This window comes from Culex quinquefasciatus, chromosome 3 (genome assembly GCF_015732765.1).
Source record: "Culex quinquefasciatus strain JHB chromosome 3, VPISU_Cqui_1.0_pri_paternal, whole genome shotgun sequence".
Lineage (NCBI taxonomy): Eukaryota > Metazoa > Arthropoda > Insecta > Diptera > Culicidae > Culex > Culex quinquefasciatus.
This window is the reverse complement of record NC_051863.1, coordinates 163,731,160-163,749,505: the sequence shown is the minus strand read 5'-3', so window position 1 is coordinate 163,749,505 and position 18,346 is coordinate 163,731,160. Positions and strand designations below refer to the sequence as shown.

The following is an 18,346-nucleotide window of genomic DNA, read 5'->3' as shown; positions in this document are numbered from 1 at the left end:
AATGTCGGATGTCTTCTGTTTTTGTACAATGGGTAATCTTACTTTAAAAAAATCAGTGATGTATCTTTTCAGACAAAAGTTTTACTAATGGATATATTATGAATCTAACGTTTCACTTAATTTGGATCAAATTAAAACTCACTTCAACCAGTAACCAAAAATTATGCCTTTTCCTCACGTTATCCATCACAAAAACTCTTTGACCACATGAAACAAGTGCACGCAAGTGTGTTCCGAACTGCACGTTTTTTGAACATCTTCATAAGTGCTCATCTTTTTTTTCGGATGAAGTCCAATCCATCATGCTTTCACTTCATCATTCACGGGTCTTGGCGGGGTTCTTGAGTGAAAATAATTAATGAGACTTCGTTACGTGAGATTACACCCATGTTCAGAACTTGGACCAACGCGAGCAACTTCGGTAGTCTTTGCTCGCTGATGGTGATGATATTGGAAATTCGTGATGAAAGCATTATAATCTTATTGTTCCACGGAAGGTTCTCCCTGTTTTTTTGCGTTAGTCCACAGACATCCTTAAAAACGGGAACCATTTAATTTGCAAACAAATTCAGTCCGATAATTGAGGGGTTTATTTTAATTTTTACGAATGGAACAAAAAAACGAAAATCCATCTGCCGGGGAGTAGCCGCATCAGTGTTATCCTTCAGGAACCAGTTCAAGAAGTGGGGCCATGTGGCCAACGAGTACGTCACGAAGTTGGTCCACGCCACCGCGGCAACGCGCTCCCGTTTGACCGGTAAATTGCGTAATTGCCACCAGATTGCGTCAGGATTGTTTTTTTCAAGAAGGAATGGATTCTTCCAGCGAGGCCACATGGCCCCACGTGCTCGGCAGCGGTTGGAGCTTTTCGACAAAAATTTGAAGAATTTTTCAAGCGCGTATTCAATTGGTACCGTCAGCAAGGTTAACAATAATTTTTTCAAAGGTTACGTGTGATTTGATGTTTTCGGATATACGTGATGAGTTTTCGATTGTTGCGTAACAATCGTTGGTTGTTTTGCAAAATACCAGCTGTTGGTTTGTACAGCAGAGTGCTTCAAGTTCTGCATTGTTGTGATTCTATAGTGTTTGCTGAAAAAATCAGCAAATTTGTTGTAATTTCATCATTATACCGAACTTGTAGCATTAAGTTTTATGATCGAAAGGGTTTTAACATAAGCAAAACGAAAAAAACGCTTTTTTGAGGATATAAATCGCTAGAAAAAAAAGTTTTTTTTCGAAAATATTTTTTGCAATTCCACTGTAAAACTGACAACTTATCCTGTCCTTATGGAGAAATGAAATGGCCTACTTTTCAGTACCAAAAATAACAGAAATAAATAAGAACTTTTCAGCACTGAAATGGGTGCCGAAAAGTTGAACGATGAATTTACTAAACACATGAATAATAGACATAAAATTCCATTAAAGAAGCGTTTTTCGGAATAGCAAAAAATGTTGTAAGCAACGCGTTGCAAAACTTATTTTTTGTCAGCACTCTTCGTATCGGTAAACCTCGTTGGATAAATGTACAACTCGTGCTGAAAAAATCTTCTTTTTGCAATTTGTTGCATAAACTACTATTTTGAAAGTCATTCATTATCCTTCCAAGTTCATTCCCGAAAACTGGATCCGATGCTGACCCTCCCGACGTAACCTCTTGTGCTGGTGCAGGGCAGCCTCGATTCGCATTAGCGTCCAGGTGATCCTGACCTTAAAACCTCTTTAACAAACGCAACAACACAGCTTTTTGCTGACCGTGGTGAACAGGGAGTGGTTACGGTTTCAGAGTTAGGTTTACCGTTTCACCTAGAAATGAAAACAACATAAATAAAAATGTAATATTCACGAAGTTTCAACTTCTCATACCGGCTACGTACCTGATAACATTGATTAAGTTTGATTTCTAGTAAAAAAAAAACTGTCTTAGACACACTAAGCTACTTATTTACTGCAAGTTAAGATTTTTTCCTGGCTGTAAAATTTGACGTTTGTTTTGAATATCATTTTTGACATTTATAAATCAATGACCTGTTAAAATAGTAGACTGGCTTTCTGGATTCTGTCGGAGTTGGTGTTTTTTCGCATCTACTCAATTTTGGGTAAATACACAGCATATTGCTAATTGCGAGATTTAATCTCGTTTTTCCTTTGCTTCAACTGACAGGACGTTAAACCCGCCGAACTACCGCGGTGTAAAAATCAGCAAGATGAACTGAATTTCAGCGTTGATTAGGATTCTGTTATTTTTGGTACAGATAAGTAGGCTATTTCGTCATTCAAGAATGACAGGAAAAGTAAGTAGTTGCAGGAAGGAATTGCAAAAAATGCATTTTACTCGCGGCCAGTTGATTTACAATCATTAGTTTTCAAAATATCGAGGCATAGTCGGAAATTTTTTTACACGAAAAAACTTTTACTAAATATGATTATAAACGTAAGAGAATGGATTTTTACTGGTTTTCAGTTGATCAAACATTAATTTTTATAAAAATTTTGAAGTTTTTTAGAATTTTTTTGCCCCTGATTATTCAGGCCAATTTTGAAGGGAGCGACATAAGAAGAAAATTAAATGAGTACAGCTGCTGACAAAAATACTTAAAAAAAAATACCGTCAACTGCAGTCTGAACAGAGACAGCAGTTTTTGAGGCACTTAAAGCATAAAATAATTTTGTTTTGTGTCTGTTCTATCCGAAATTAGTCATATCCAAATATTGTGCAGTAACAACGCTAAAACAGCTGTCCCAATTCGACCCAGATGACGATAATAAATCTTCCAGAATAAAATATAAAACATGACTAAAAATCATTTCTGATCACTTTTTTTTATTATAAAGCAACAAAAAGTGACAAGACAACATTCATTCGATGAGCTATGGTCTCCTAGAAGCGAGCTGTCAAGTAGGAACTTTTCTGTCAAGAAGGGCCACGTAGTTATTTTTTTAAAATTGGTTTAACATTAATTTTAAATCCTTTGCGGTCGTACAAAGGGGCATTATACTTAGAAAAATAAGTTTTATCGCTGTGAACAATAGTATCTCAAATTTAAGCATTATTTTTTGGACCAATTGAAAGTACCTAACTCTCATCAATGCTACGATAGTTTGACCAAAAATACTTCCCAAAAAAGAGGGTTAAACAAAAAATTACTGCTTAATTTAGAAATTTGCATTAGCATTGTACAACTCTGCAACACTCTGCTTGATGATGTGCAACTTTTCAAAAGTTTCCTAAAAAAATAATACTCATTATAGAATATCATCGTTGACTAACCAAATTGGGTTACTTAGCTTGTCGGAGTTGCGTGGATTAACTTTTCAGCATTTAAAGATTACCGTGCATTGTACTCCGACAGTTTTAACGTTCTGTTTCTGTGTTCTGTCAAGCTGACAAGAAACTGTGACAAGCTGACAAGAAACTGAGAGTGATTCCTGTAAATTTGAAAATAAATATGAAAATTCTAAATCGTGAGTATTTATCACCAAATTCGGCCACTAGTGCCAGGATGACCATAATACCGCGAAATATTCCTACCGGTAGGAATGAGACCAGAATCTGATACTGATGTGAACCAAGGCAAAATTACCCGCAGCCACTCCATCCGTCACGATCGTGCAAAAATATCAGCCACCCGGTCCGGATGTTTCGATGGCTAAAGCTGAGGGAGCTTTCGACCAAGCGATCTACCGGACGATGAAGTGAAGCCACCGTAAGGCGCCGTTGTTTCGGACAAACTTGCCCGTACCGTTCGTGCCTCCACCGACGAAGAAACCCGGAAAAGGATGCTGACGGAGTTCGTGGCCACCGCAGCAAGAAGCAGCTGGTAGTCAAGGAAATCGATACGGCACCTGCTCTCAGGGGACAGTGTCAGCAGCTGCTGAAACTAAAATTATTTTGTAAGTATTAATCAGAACTAAAATTTACTTCTTCGTTCATCCCGCTGCGATTCAGCCGGAAGCATTGATGTTTCATTCCATTCCATTGGAATTCCGCTCATAAACATCAGATTGCTGCGGAAGAATCAGCATCCAGCAAGAATGTTTTGATTTTTATGAGCTCGGACCGGCACGATGAAAACAACTCTTGCATTTGCATTGCTACCGTTGTTGACAACCTCCGGAAGGCCATTCAAGTTTTGTTTACAGCAAAACATGTAAATGAATGTGCAACTTCTGCTTTTTCTAGCCAAACTGGTCATTTCTCTTCAAAACACTCCAGCACCGTTCCCCACCAACCGTAAATAATAATGAACTGTCAATAACAACAGCTAAGGTTTCAATTGAAATTTGTGTTTGTTTCACTTTTACATGGGGCAAAATTTACGATGAATTATAATTTACATGCTTTTCATAATTCAAATTTTGGCAAAAGGCAACAAATTCAAAATCGTTTACATGAGAAACACGCTTTACGTTTAATTTCAGTTTACATGAACCCTCTTTAGGTGTGATTTAACACTTTACGATGAATGTCAATTTTAAATTAAGGTTATTTAAATGGGAAACATCAATTCAGTGTCGTGTAATTTTACACTTTTTTTTCTGTGTAGTTTCAATCTTGTCGTGCTATCTTGTCACTCCATGAAAATTGATGTAAGTGCGACAAAAGGCCAAAGGGATTTCAGGCCAGGAAAGTCAGGATGCGTTTGTCGCACGTACAAGCTAGACTACCGTAAACATTTGTAATTATAACTCGGGACTCCAGCAACCAACTTCAACCAAACTTCGGGACAATGCACAGAATGGTCAGCCAAACAAAACGTGTTTGTTATTGTTTACATTGCGTGCGCTCGTTTTTGTATATTCAAGGTCAAACATTAAAACGCGTTTTTCTCGGAACGCCAAAATGGCGGGTGCGACAAGATAGCACGACGACGTCGATATGCGAAGCGAACCCTTCCATCACCTTTTGCAGCGTTGCGGCGTAAATTCGGTAGCATTTTCCCAAACACTTGTGCCGCGAAAATAAAAACAACCGAAACACAAAGACTCATAAAAGCGTCCCAACGCCGGGTTCCGGAGATGTCCGCGTCCGCTAATGATAGCCTACACTTTATCAAATATCCAATTTATTCTTATTTAAACGTCTCCGAATTGCATCGAATAATTGCTACCTGCATTGTTTTTTTTTTTCTTCTGATGTTCGCTGAACTTTGAAGTGGCTTCAGCAGGGCACATCTGCAATTCTCCAAACTTTCGACCAAAACCCTGTTTGAAAAATGTCGCACGTCGTACGAGTTGTCGCACGGTTTTGATTTTACCGTTTCGATATCGATTGGTCGAAAGGACGACAAACGTGCGACAAACACTCGACATGTCCGACATCGTTTTTTCCATCGATTTTTTGAGCGATCGACATTTTTAGTCGATGCTCCTTTGACAGTTGTAACCAGAGTGTCGATCTTGTTCTGACGTGATAGAGAAAATTGGTGGTGCAGCTGGAATAAAATGTTTTCTCCGTTTTTTTAATGTTTTTCTGGTTTATTTTCGCGCTCGCGTGTCGTATCGTTTATCTTTTGCTTTCGGAAAGTGTTTTGTTGTGTTGGAAAAGCGGCTTGATATCGAATAATTTCATTATAAACAGATGAAACTGCATCGGGCAATCAACAGCTTACAAGTATAGATTATAATCCGGCAATTATACTCCTACAGCAAATCTGTATAAAGTTGATATCGATATCAATATAGTTATGATTAAATCAAAACAAATTTTGTTTTAGTTTGTGTTGTTTATATAACAAATTGCTGGTTGCTACGTACATGAAAAATGTGTGGCTGGTGCTCAAAAGAAGACCTGTTTTTGGAAATCCCAGGTAACTTTTCGCTTTATGTTTTTAAATTGATATTGTGGAACCGGAGGGATGGGGATATTGACGGGTAGGGGGCAGGGTGTAGGGTTTGATGGTTTTAAGTCCTGCTAGCAAATGTATCCCTTTTCCACCTTATTTAGATAACTGAATGTTTACATATGTTTAGGACCTTATAAAAAAAACCATTCAACGCGCTCAAAAGATTAAAGATTTTACTGCAAAATAACGATGAAGTGCTGAGGTCAAATTTAAAAGACGCAAAACTCTGCAGAGCAACTGAATACCAAAAGTTGATGTTTTGGTAGAAACAATTAAGTTATTACAACCTAATATACTATGTTAATGTGAGGAAGGAACCAATCACCTTAACAATTTCGTTAGTTTATGATGAACGAAAGCCTAGTGTGTTTTAAGTGCTATAAAAATTGAGCAGCACAGCGAACGTTATACATTTGTCACCACACGTTGACAGGCAAGCCGACAACAAGAAAAAATAAAATTAGTGTTATGCGGTCATTGAGTCAATTTGGACTGAACAAAATAACGGGGCGTACAAAGCAAAAAAAAAACCATATTTTTAGCATGTATAGTATTTATGTATAACTTTGTTTGTATTCTTTGCAAAGTGCATTTATTGCATCTTGCTCACTAGGTGTGTACATAATGTATTTGATAATTAAATAAAATGGCATAGTCTTTTTTATCTTATTAAGTCAAACCCGTATACAATCACAACTAATGAACCCTTTAAAGTCCCGATCCTGTTTTATTTTAAATCAAAATGTACGTTTGTGATTATCTTGCGCTTCGTGGGTTTTGCTGCTAGTGAAGTGAAATCTAAATGATGTACGATAAATGTGTAAAATATATGAATTGGTATATGATAATTTGAATAATAAAATTTTAATGCTACAAATAATAAAAATTTATCGCAAATCAGTTAAACTAATTGACATTAGTTGACAGCAGCAGTTGGACTGTAAAGGGTTAAACCACTATTGAATGCTCTCTTTTTATCTCGTAACCTTGCAGCCAATAGACAATCTTTGTGGAGTAGTGCTATTTCCTTTTGTTGGAATTTTGCAGCTTGCGGTTTATTTTTTTAGTGTTATTTGATCGTTGTTAAATTTTTTGTTTAATTGTTTAATTTGATTTGTGGAGGATCAATTCTACATTTATAAGGTAATATTTTGACTACAATCAATCAAAAAAGACCATTTAAATAGAAACTTGTGCTTTTTTTTTTGCTTTGTACATGCAGTATTTCAGATGAAAACCGCATGGCAAACTTGATAATTATTAAATCAAACCATTAAATTTTTGCAAACAGTATTTGAAAACTTTAAAAGTTATCAAAACTCAGTAACTTTTTTGCAGCATTTGTTTAATTAAATTATTTACGCTGAGTGTAACTTTTGTTAAATAAAGTAGTAGTAGAAAGACCATTTCTGGAGTTTTTTTTAACTCCACATTTTTCGTCTATTATTTTTTTTCTCTGTTCAAACAATTGATTTTACTTGTTTTCGCAACATCGCTTTTTTAACGCCCTGAAAATATTTAAGTAACTATAATATTTTATTACAATCTATTTCAAAATTTATACTATTAAGATGGGTAAACAATTTAAATCGTTTTATTTGTATTGATAGATTAACAATGTCATCCAGATGGAGCTTAGCCAGAAAAGATCGCAAGGAACTCACTCGCAGGCTTAGAGTCGCTGGAATAAATCGTAATCTTAGATTATCTGGACTTAATAGCCAAAACCGCAACCGAATTGAATCCGTTGCAATACGGGAGGAGGTGGTTCAGAATGAAAATTTATCTCTATCCTCAATACCGCCTACTGTGAACGACGAATTGGAACTGCTACCCAATCCATCCCCTACAGTAACTGATAATAACGAAGAAGATTTTCATATGGAAGACATATACAATCGCTTTGAGTCGGACGAAGTCACAGAAACGGACTTAGAAATACATGACATAGGACAAATGCTTGCTAGCTGGCAAGTTATGTACAATATTTCTGATAACGCCACTAACGCCCTTTTATTAAAGTTGAGAAACTTTTTTCCACACCTCCCAAAAAGCATTAAAACATTGAAAACTTCTGCTCGTTTGACAGATGTGGAAATAAAAAGAATGGATTCAGGACTGTTTTTATACATAGGACTAGGCAAAATGCTTAAACACATTTTAAACCATAACAATCATAATTCGCCTAACAATACACCTTATGAATTACAATTCGGCGTGGACGGCATACCATTAACAAAAAGCTCAAATAAAGTTTTTTGGCCAATCTTAGTTAAAATCAAGTTATTTAGTGATGTACTACCTGTGGCAGTGTATTATGGCTCGAGTAAGCCACAAAACATTCACGATTACATGCAGGAATTTATTTTTGAGTTGGATAGTATTGTACAAAACGGCCTACTTGTGAATAGTTGTACATATTTATTCACTGTTTCTGCATTCATAATGGATGCTCAAGCCAAAAGTTATGTAATGGATATAAAGGTTTGTATTGTTTTATTAAATGTTATTTGATCCACCATAATTTCATTTTAATTGTTCTGATTGTTCTTAGGGGAAATATACACATTCGTAGAGAGTTGCTTGCTCGTTTTTATTTTAGCAATTTATTTCTTTGAAATAGTCACAAACACTTTTTCAAAGGTGTAATAATTATTCATGATCAACATTCTGATAAGCCGATAATACAAATGTGTCGAAAAAGAGTATATTTTCCCTATATTTTAAGGAGATTTCAAAACGATAGGGTGTCTTGAAAAATGTTATAGGTGAATGAACAGAACTATTCAGAAAAAAATGTTACAATCTTTAAAAAATAATTTTATTATTTCACTGTTCGCATACAAAATACCTTATAAAAACTATTTATCATATCATCATATATGATATATGATCATATAATTTATATAATTTCCAAAAAAGTATGATTATTATTTGAGAAATGGTAATTATAAGGTTGGCCGATTGGTCCAATCACATTAAAAAAAGTAATCGAAAAAATAAATAAACAATAATTGGCGTTACAAAACACAGTACATTTCCAGAGTATATTTTTTTTAAAGGTCCAATAAACTATTGTGTTTCATATGTTTATAGGACCTAATAAAAAAAGTCTAGATTTCTTTAAAAGTGGTTACAATAGTCGTTCATAATCTACATTAATTCAAAGCGAATTTTCAATCATGATGATTTCTATAAATGAAAAAATGGTGGATCAAACAAACATACATGAAAAATAATAAATTTAATATTTTTAGTCCCCATCTGGGTTTTTTGCGTGCCCGAAATGTTGCGTCCGTGGAAGCCGAGTTAATAGTCGTACTATTTTCCCGGATTTGATGAGCGAGTTACGAACTGATGAAACATTTAAAAATCTCTCCGACGGACATCACCTTACAAATAATCTACCTCCATTGGCCCAGATTGGTATCGGATGTGTAACAACAGTTCCCACGGATTATATGCACAACGTGCTTCTAGGGGTGTTCAAAACACTTCTGAGATATTGGACGGACACACCAGGGCATAGATATGCAATGACAGACACTCAAAAAATTGATGTGAATAGGCGATTAGCAATGACTAAAAATCAAATATGTAACGATTTTGTACGGAAACCTAGACCATTAGCTGACCTTAAATGGTATAAAGCAACAGAATTGCGATTATTGCTGTTATACTTGGGACCTTTTGTATTTTATGAAAATATGAACAGTGCTTGTTACAACAATTTTATTAAACTGCACACTGCAATAAGAATTCTTTGTCATCCAGTTTTGTATAAAACTAGAAACTTATTTGCAGAACAGCTTTTATATGCGTTTGCTCACGAGTTTATAAGCCTATATGGAAGAGAGTTTTTTGTATATAATTTCCACTTAATTACACATCTTGCAAAAGACTGTACTATTCATGGGCCACTAGATGCCTTTTCAGCTTTTTGCTTTGAGAACTATTTGCAATTAATGATAAATTATATTAAAAAAGCCCCAATGCCGCTGCATCAATTCAAGAATAGGTTAGGTGAGCATACATTTTTCGGTAACAGAGACAAGAAAAACCAAACGCGACAAAGAGATGGTGTGTACAGAACAATTACAACTGACAATGATTGCGTATTATCAATTGAACCGAACGATAGTTATGTTTCTAAAGACGCTGAATTATTTAAAATTGTGAAAATTCACAAAAATGGATCGAATTTTGTATTGGAATGCTTTAAAATAGTTGAATTGTTTTCCATTTACACTGACCCTTGGGATTCCAAATCGAACGGCTTGTATTGTTCTGAAAGAGAAAGTCTAACAGCTGAGACTGTTTTGGTAGCAGCAAACGAAGTGAAAAAAGTAATGCGTATAAAACTGGTTGGTCTTATTGGATTTATAGAGGTTTTGCATACAGACCATTAATGTTAGAGTGAGTATTGTTAATTTCCTGTTTGTCCGGATGTTGTACTTTTTAAAATTAAAGCAAATTAAAAAACAAAAATCAAAAACTTCCAATTTCCAACTTCCAATTTCCAATTTCCAATTTCCAATTTCCAATTTCCAATCTCCAATTTCCAATTTCCAATTTCCAATTTCCAATTTCCAATTTTCAATTTTCAATTTCCAATTTCCAATTTCCAATTTCCAATTTCCAATTTCCAATTTTCAATTTCCAATTTCCAATTTCCAATTTCCAATTTCCAATTTCCAATTTTCAATTTTCAATTTTCAATTTCCAATTTCCAATTTCCAATTTCCAATATCTAATTTCCAATTTCCAATTTCCAATATCCAATTTCCAATTTCCAATTTCCAATTTCCAATTTACAATTTCCAATTTCCAATTTTCAATTTTCAATTTTCAATTTTCAATTTTCAATTTTCAATTTTCAATTTTCAATTTTCAATTTTCAATTTTCAATTTTCAATTTTCAATTTTCAATTTTCAATTTTCAATTTTCAATTTTCAATTTTCAATTTTCAATTTTCAATTTTCAATTTTCAATTTTCAATTTTCAATTTTCAATTTTCAATTTTCAATTTTCAATTTTCAATTTTCAATTTTCAATTTTCAATTTTCAATTTTCAATTTTCAATTTTCAATTTTCAATTTTCAATTTTCAATTTTCAATTTTCAATTTTCAATTTTCAATTTTCAATTTTCAATTTTTAATTTTCAATTTTCAATTTTCAATTTTCAATTTTCAATTTTCAATTTTCAATTTTCAATTTTCAATTTCCAATTTCCAATTTCCAATTTCCAATTTCCAATTTCCAATTTCCAATTTCCAATTTCCAATTTTCAATTTTCAATTTTCAATTTCCAATTTCCAATTTCCAATTTCCAATTTTCGATTTTCAATTTCCAATTTCCATTTCCAATTTCCAATTTTCAATTTTCAATTTTCAATTTCCAATTTCCAATTTTCCATTTTCAATTTCCAATTTCCAATTTACAACTTTCAATTTTCAATTTTGGAAATTGGAAATTGAAAATTGAAAATTGAAAATTGAAAATTGAAAATTGAAAATGGAAAATTGGAAATTGGAAATTGGAAATTGAAAATTGGAAATTGGAAATTGGAAATTGGAAATTGGAAATTGGAAATTGGAAATTTGAAATTTGAAATTGGAAATGGGAAATTGGAAATTGGAAATTGGAAATTGGAAATTGGAAATTGAAAATTGAAAATTGAAAATTGGAAATTGGAAATTGTAAATTGGAAATTGGAAATTGGAAATGGGAAATTGGAAATTGGAATTTGAAAATTGAAAATTGAAAATTGAAAATGTAAATTGTAAATAGAAAATTGAAATTGGAAATTGGAAATTCTAAATTGGAAATTGTGGCTTGAAAATCAATCTTAGTATGAAAGGTCAACATAGCAATAATAAGTTTAAGCATTTTGTAAAATTGCAACATGATATAAAAAATATAATATTTTAGATAATGTCGGACGAATATGTGTACGAATATAGCCAAGAAGAACCCCGTGAGGAAAACACATCAACTCCACGGCCAAAACCCACAAAAACAAAACAACCGACAGTAATTTTTGGAAACCCATCAAAAATAAACTTTGAGCGAATTAAATTAATTAACAAAAATACGAGTAAGTATTATTATCTATAATCTAGTATCTAGAGAAAAAAAAAGCATTATGAGTTCCGCTATTATTTTTTTTTTTCATTTGTTAAAAATAAATCTTCACAGAAGTACAGCAGACTAATCATCAGAATATTCTACAGTCTATTCCCAAGGGAATAACGATTAAAAAATCACCAGGTAAACTTATAATGTATATATATATATATATATATATATATATATATATATATATATATATATATATATATATATATATATATATATATATATATATATATATATATATATATATATTTATTTTTGTATTTTCAACGCCATTTTTTCAGCTGTTCAGAGCAGTTCCGCCATCGTTCAGAGTTCAATTTTACCACAACCCGCCATCGTTCACAGTTCAATTTTACACCAAACAGTTAAAACACCGACACTCACAAAACCCAAAATTTACTCGTTTCAAAAAGGTACATATACAATTTTTTAATTTTTACATAATGTTTACAAAACTATAACACTTACAGCTTCAGCCTCAACCTCAACTCCGGCTGTTAAATCTATTACTAGTATTCCTAAAATCACAATTACTCCAAGTTTACAATCCTCTCAAGGTAAACAATCATCTTTATCATAGTCACAATCGCTTAAAATTATGTATTATTTTTTGCAGCAAACAAAACTGAAACTGTAAAACGGATAAAAATTTCTACAAGTCCAAACAGTATGCTTCAATTTCAAGATAATGATGATGCAGGAGATTTAACTTTCTGTACTCTTTTAGCAACACCAGCTTCCAATTCCGAATCAAACCTCAACCAACATGTTTCACTAAGCTCATTATCTTCACCACCAGAGCAAGGTAGTTTTTGCACTTTTAAGCAGTATGAAAAAAGTTATTTTTTATATTTTTTTTGCAGATACCTCAATCAAACCGAGTACCTCTAAGCCGTCAGGTATTCCCAAATCTACTGATGCAACTTCTCATGCCGAATCAACCACAAATGAAACATTGAGCTCAGCTCTGGCAGGTATTGTTTATTTTCATATTAACTACAAAATATTAACAAAAAATCTGCTTTTTATTTATAAAAAACGTTTTTAAATTTCCAAAACATAAAAAAATACATTTTAGAACAAGATGACACAAGCTTTCGGTCTATGGTAATAAAACGATTTGACGATGTTGGTAGGTAATTATATCTCATCTCGCACTATGAGAAATAAAAAAAAGTTTTTCAGATAAGTCGCTTCATTTAAGCAATTCCCTGGCCGTCAGCAATAAAAGGTTGTTGGAGGATATCAAAAACTATATTGCGAAAATTCCTAGTACTGACTTTTCTGGTGATATTACCAATGTCCAGTTTCCGTTGATTAATGACGACGCCCTGCTACAACTGGAAGAAATGTCCAAAACTACTGAGGGAAAGAAAATAATTTGGAATCGATTCATGAAAGAAGGAAATAGCATGGCCGACTGTGCAAGAAAAACAATCTATAACTTGTTTCGGAATGTATCTAAACACACCTGGACAGGCAAGTCATCCCACAACGCCTCTGACCAAGGAGATCGCATCGAGGCGAATGCATATAACTTAGTTGTTATTCTGGAAGGTAACATATTTCAAATGAAATTAAAAATAATACAGTAGATGTTCGGTAACTGGGCTGCTTTTTAACAGGGCCTCCGATAACTGGGCCGTAGCCCAGTTAAAAAGCAGACAAATGTCAAAACCAAAACAAACCGAAATGGCTAAGAGGTTAATGGATAGCAAAAAAAAAAACTTTTTTCAAATTTTATTTGATTTCAAGTCACAATTAAATAAATATGCAAAGTAAGCATTGCAATTAAATTTGAGTAACTTTTATTTTTATATTTAATCAAAAAAAAAGATGCATCGTTATTACTCGTTCAGCCCAGTTAGCGAGCAGCATTCGGTGATTGGGCTATGTTCTCATCCCAGTTAACGAACAAGTACTGTAGTCAAATTTTACATTATACATTTACATTCTATATTTTTTTCGTTTTGCTGCCTTTAATTTAATAATTATATATAATTATAGATGTTATTTTAAAAAGATTTGGCGTTACGCGAGAAACAGCAAACACTGCCATTAAACATGAGTTCAAAAAATTTAATCAAGCTGTTGCTCTTAACCTTAAGCGAAAAAAGGAAAAAGAAGCATCTGCCAACGCTGGTACCAGGTACGAGGCAGAAAACGATGGTCAAATGTCAAGTGCGAGTGATGACGAACAAGTGTAGGATTGATTGTTAATAATTTTAAAAATTGACTTTATTTTAAAAGCCACGAGTTGTTACAGACAATGTTTCTAAGAAATCAGTCATGCGTAAGTTAGGTTACTTAATTACATAGATAATTCAATGTAGTGGTTTTTTCTCTCTTTTTCCACGTAGGAACGTCAAGTTTATAAGCTCGACCTCGCTTTCAGAACCTGCAAAGGGCGGCGTTTCAATTCCGCCTCCAAACGAGCGTTCAGCAAACAGGCAGGCCTGGCTAGCGCTCAACTCCACCATCGAATGCACGAGGTGCTGTTCCTCGGAGGTCATGGCTTTCAAATACGCCGGTGCAGAACCTGCTGGAATGACCACCGTAGAACCGGCAAGCCTGGCGCTCATCACCGCCATCGAACGCAAGTGGTGCAGCTCCCCAGAGGTCAGGAGACAAACCTGGCGTTCACGCCGGTGCAGAACCTGCTGGACCAATCAGCGTAAGTTTGAATACTTGAAAAAAGAACATGTTTATTTCAATTCTTTTTCATTTCTCTATTGACTTAGGTACATGATTATTCGGTGTTAAATTACGCCAAACTGACGCGCGCTGAAGGTCGGAACGACCACCGTAGAACCGGCAGGCCTGGCGCTCAACTCCACCATCGAATGCACGAGGTGCTGTTCCTCGGAGGTCATGGCTTTCAAATACGCCGGTGCAGAACCTGCTGGAATGACCACCGTAGAACCGGCAAGCCTGGCGCTCATCACCGCCATCGAACGCAAGTGGTGCAGCTCACCAGAGGTCAGGAGACAAACCTGGCGTTCACGCCGGTGCAGAACCTGCTGGACCAATCAGCGTAAGTTTGAATACTTGAAAAAAGAACATGTTTATTTCAATTCTTTTTCATTTCTCTATTGACTTAGGTACATGATTATTCGGTGTTAAATTACGCCAAACTGACGCGCGCTGAAGGTCGGAACGACCACCGTAGAACCGGCAGGCCTGGCGCTCAACTCCACCATCGAATGCACGAGGTGCTGTTCCTCGGAGGTCATGGCTTTCAAATACGCCGGTGCAGAACCTGCTGGAATGACCACCGTAGAACCGGCAAGCCTGGCGCTCATCACCGCCATCGAACGCAAGTGGTGCAGCTCCCCAGAGGTCAGGAGACAAACCTGGCGTTCACGCCGGTGCAGAACCTGCTGGACCAATCAGCGTAAGTTTGAATACTTGAAAAAAGAACATGTTTATTTCAATTCTTTTTCATTTCTCTATTGACTTAGGTACATGATTATTCGGTGTTAAATTACGCCAAACTGACGCGCGCTGAAGGTCGGAACGACCACCGTAGAACCGGCAGGCCTGGCGCTCAACTCCACCATCGAATGCACGAGGTGCTGTTCCTCGGAGGTCATGGCTTTCAAATACGCCGGTGCAGAACCTGCTGGAATGACCACCGTAGAACCGGCAAGCCTGGCGCTCATCACCGCCATCGAACGCAAGTGGTGCAGCTCCCCAGAGGTCAGGAGACAAACCTGGCGTTCACGCCGGTGCAGAACCTGCTGGACCAATCAGCGTAAGTTTGAATACTTGAAAAAAGAACATGTTTATTTCAATTCTTTTTCATTTCTCTATTGACTTAGGTACATGATTATTCGGTGTTAAATTACGCCAAACTGACGCGCGCTGAAGGTCGGAACGACCACCGTAGAACCGGCAGGCCTGGCGCTCAACTCCACCATCGAATGCACGAGGTGCTGTTCCTCGGAGGTCATGGCTTTCAAATACGCCGGTGCAGAACCTGCTGGAATGACCACCGTAGAACCGGCAAGCCTGGCGCTCATCACCGCCATCGAACGCAAGTGGTGCAGCTCCCCAGAGGTCAGGAGACAAACCTGGCGTTCACGCCGGTGCAGAACCTGCTGGAATGACCACCGTAGAACCGGCAAGCCTGGCGCTCATCACCGCCATCGAACGCAAGTGGTGCAGCTCCCCAGAGGTCAGGAGACAAACCTGGCGTTCACGCCGGTGCAGAACCTGCTGGACCAATCAGCGTAAGTTTGAATACTTGAAAAAAGAACATGTTTATTTCAATTCTTTTTCATTTCTCTATTGACTTAGGTACATGATTATTCGGTGTTAAATTACGCCAAACTGACGCGCGCTGAAGGTCGGAACGACCACCGTAGAACCGGCAGGCCTGGCGCTCAACTCCACCATCGAATGCACGAGGTGCTGTTCCTCGGAGGTCATGGCTTTCAAATACGCCGGTGCAGAACCTGCTGGAATGACCACCGTAGAACCGGCAAGCCTGGCGCTCATCACCGCCATCGAACGCAAGTGGTGCAGCTCCCCAGAGGTCAGGAGACAAACCTGGCGTTCACGCCGGTGCAGAACCTGCTGGACCAATCAGCGTAAGTTTGAATACTTGAAAAAAGAACATGTTTATTTCAATTCCTTTTCATTTCTCTATTGACTTAGGTACATGATTATTCGGTGTTAAATTACGCCAAACTGACGCGCGCTGAAGGTCGGAACGACCACCGTAGAACCGGCAGGCCTGGCGCTCAACTCCACCATCGAATGCACGAGGTGCTGTTCCTCGGAGGTCATGGCTTTCAAATACGCCGGTGCAGAACCTGCTAGAATGACCATCGAGACTCGGCAAGCCTGGCGCTCATCACCGCCATCGAACGCAAGTGGTGCAGCTCCCCAGAGGATGGCCTGGCGTCATCGAACATCCCGAAAGCATGCGGTGCAGTCCCCTTCCTCCCAGAGATCAGCTGACATTCATCACCGCCGGACAAACAGAAAGAAAGGAAATCAGACTTGAAAACGCATTTTTACGTTGCCAGATAATATTAGAAACTCAATGTTTTTGTTGTTTTGTGTGTATTGTAGGTGATAAAGCGACTTTTATCTTTGAATAAAGCCTTAAAATTTGAAAAAAAATGTTCATTTTATTATAACATAACCTAAAAATCCGAAATGACAGCACACGACAAAGGTACGACATCCTAAATAACAAAACCGTGCGACGTCGGTCGAATGTCGTACGACAATGTCGAACAATTTCGATGATCGATCGTACGACAAATACGACATTTTGGTGCAAAAACGTATGACATTCGTGCGAAAGTCGTGCGACATTGCCGTGCGACGTCGTTCGATTGCACGGACGACAAACGACGGACGTCTGACGGACTTTTCAGTCAGGGAAGACGAAGGTATCATTCGATCTTTGGGAAGACACGAAGAACAAGGCTCCAAATGTATCACCAAGTGGACTGCGGAGCAGGCTGTGGCTACTATGTTATTATGCAAATGTCAGAACCCATTCGTCTCTGCCTGCTGCCGTTCTGCCGTGGACCGTCGGAAGGATGCTGCCAAGGCGTTCCAAGCGAGCATCGTTCCTTTGGAATTGCAGTTAGTTGTGCAAATAAATTTAATTTTCCTGCGGTGCGCGTTCTTCACGTGGCGGCCGTGCGGTGGTGAAAATTGGGTGATTGTTGAAGTTGAGAGTGCATGAAATTTCATTATCTTATTTAATAATAATTAATATATTAATATGCTTGGAATTCTCAAAAAAAAATATTTGCAGAAATAGTCACTCACGGTCAATATTTTTAGAAATTCAAAAAAGGCAAATATATCGCTAACATCAAACTTTCGGTGGCAATAACTTGAAAACGGGACCCTATATTAAAAAAATGTAAAGAACTTTTCGATTGCAGATTCAATATTACATAAAAAGTTAAATAGAAATAATTCATCTATGAAATTTCGATTTTATCCAAAAAACACTATTTTTATTTAAATCATAACTCAGCGGAAGAAATTTTTAACCATTCTTGTCTAATCTAATCTAATCTAATCTAATCGAACACAAGCGCAGCCAGTCCGAAGAAAGCATCCTGGAAGAACTTGCGGTTAGATTACGCCTCAAGTCCTTTCTTGTCTATATTAATAATTGTAGTATATCCGAGTAACCCCAAAAATGTACAGAAAAAATTAAAGCGGCCAGGCCTACTGCGTTGCATTAACCGCAGAGACAGATTCGGTGAACGGATCACATTTCACAGAATCAACAGGGGAGGAAGGATGCGTGGACATACCGTACCAAACGCTCCGAATCAGTTAGGTGTGGTGTGTAAGTGTAAATTGGCAAATAATTATAT

The 18,346-nt window shown here is 36.5% G+C and overlaps 2 protein-coding genes across 10 annotated transcripts in view; one reads left to right on the top strand and one right to left on the bottom strand.

Annotated features, from left to right (window-relative positions):
* The window catches only part of LOC6036825 (gastrula zinc finger protein XlCGF8.2DB), a 47,182-nt gene that overhangs the window by 24,550 nt on the left and 4,286 nt on the right, over nt 1-18,346 (bottom strand). The gene's annotated exons all lie outside the window — the stretch shown is intronic.
* Nucleotides 3,401-17,033, top strand: LOC119768727 (putative protein TPRXL). Of its 9 annotated transcripts, none has more exons than XM_038259546.1 (19): nt 3,401-3,468; nt 3,542-3,897; nt 11,784-11,949; nt 12,051-12,122; nt 12,272-12,403; nt 12,461-12,547; nt 12,607-12,657; nt 12,718-12,795; nt 12,854-12,964; nt 13,069-13,122; nt 13,176-13,547; nt 13,998-14,283; nt 14,351-14,664; nt 14,732-15,024; nt 15,092-15,384; nt 15,452-15,744; nt 15,812-16,222; nt 16,290-16,582; nt 16,650-17,033. In XM_038259546.1, exons 3-12 carry the CDS (start codon nt 11,787-11,789, stop codon nt 14,195-14,197), a joined length of 1,320 nt encoding a protein of 439 aa, XP_038115474.1. In that variant the 5' UTR covers nt 3,401-3,468; nt 3,542-3,897; nt 11,784-11,786; the 3' UTR covers nt 14,198-14,283; nt 14,351-14,664; nt 14,732-15,024; nt 15,092-15,384; nt 15,452-15,744; nt 15,812-16,222; nt 16,290-16,582; nt 16,650-17,033. The 9 variants fall into 9 exon arrangements, with proteins under 9 accessions (XP_038115474.1, XP_038115472.1, XP_038115479.1 ...); XM_038259548.1 differs by having other exon boundaries at nt 3,428-3,537; nt 3,594-3,897; XM_038259545.1 differs by lacking the exons at nt 3,401-3,468; nt 3,542-3,897 and adding exons at nt 5,255-5,659; nt 5,721-5,813.

Excerpts from the sequence above, each read along its gene's own strand:
- LOC119768727 (XM_038259546.1), top strand. The coding sequence starts at position 11,787 with ATGTCGGACGAATATGTGTACGAATATAGCCAAGAAGAACCCCGTGAG. Across the intron at positions 11,950-12,050 it reads ATTAATTAACAAAAATACGA|AAGTACAGCAGACTAATCAT; the intron begins GTAAGTATTATT and ends AAATCTTCACAG. Across the intron at positions 13,123-13,175 it reads AAAACGATTTGACGATGTTG|ATAAGTCGCTTCATTTAAGC; the intron begins GTAGGTAATTAT and ends AAAGTTTTTCAG.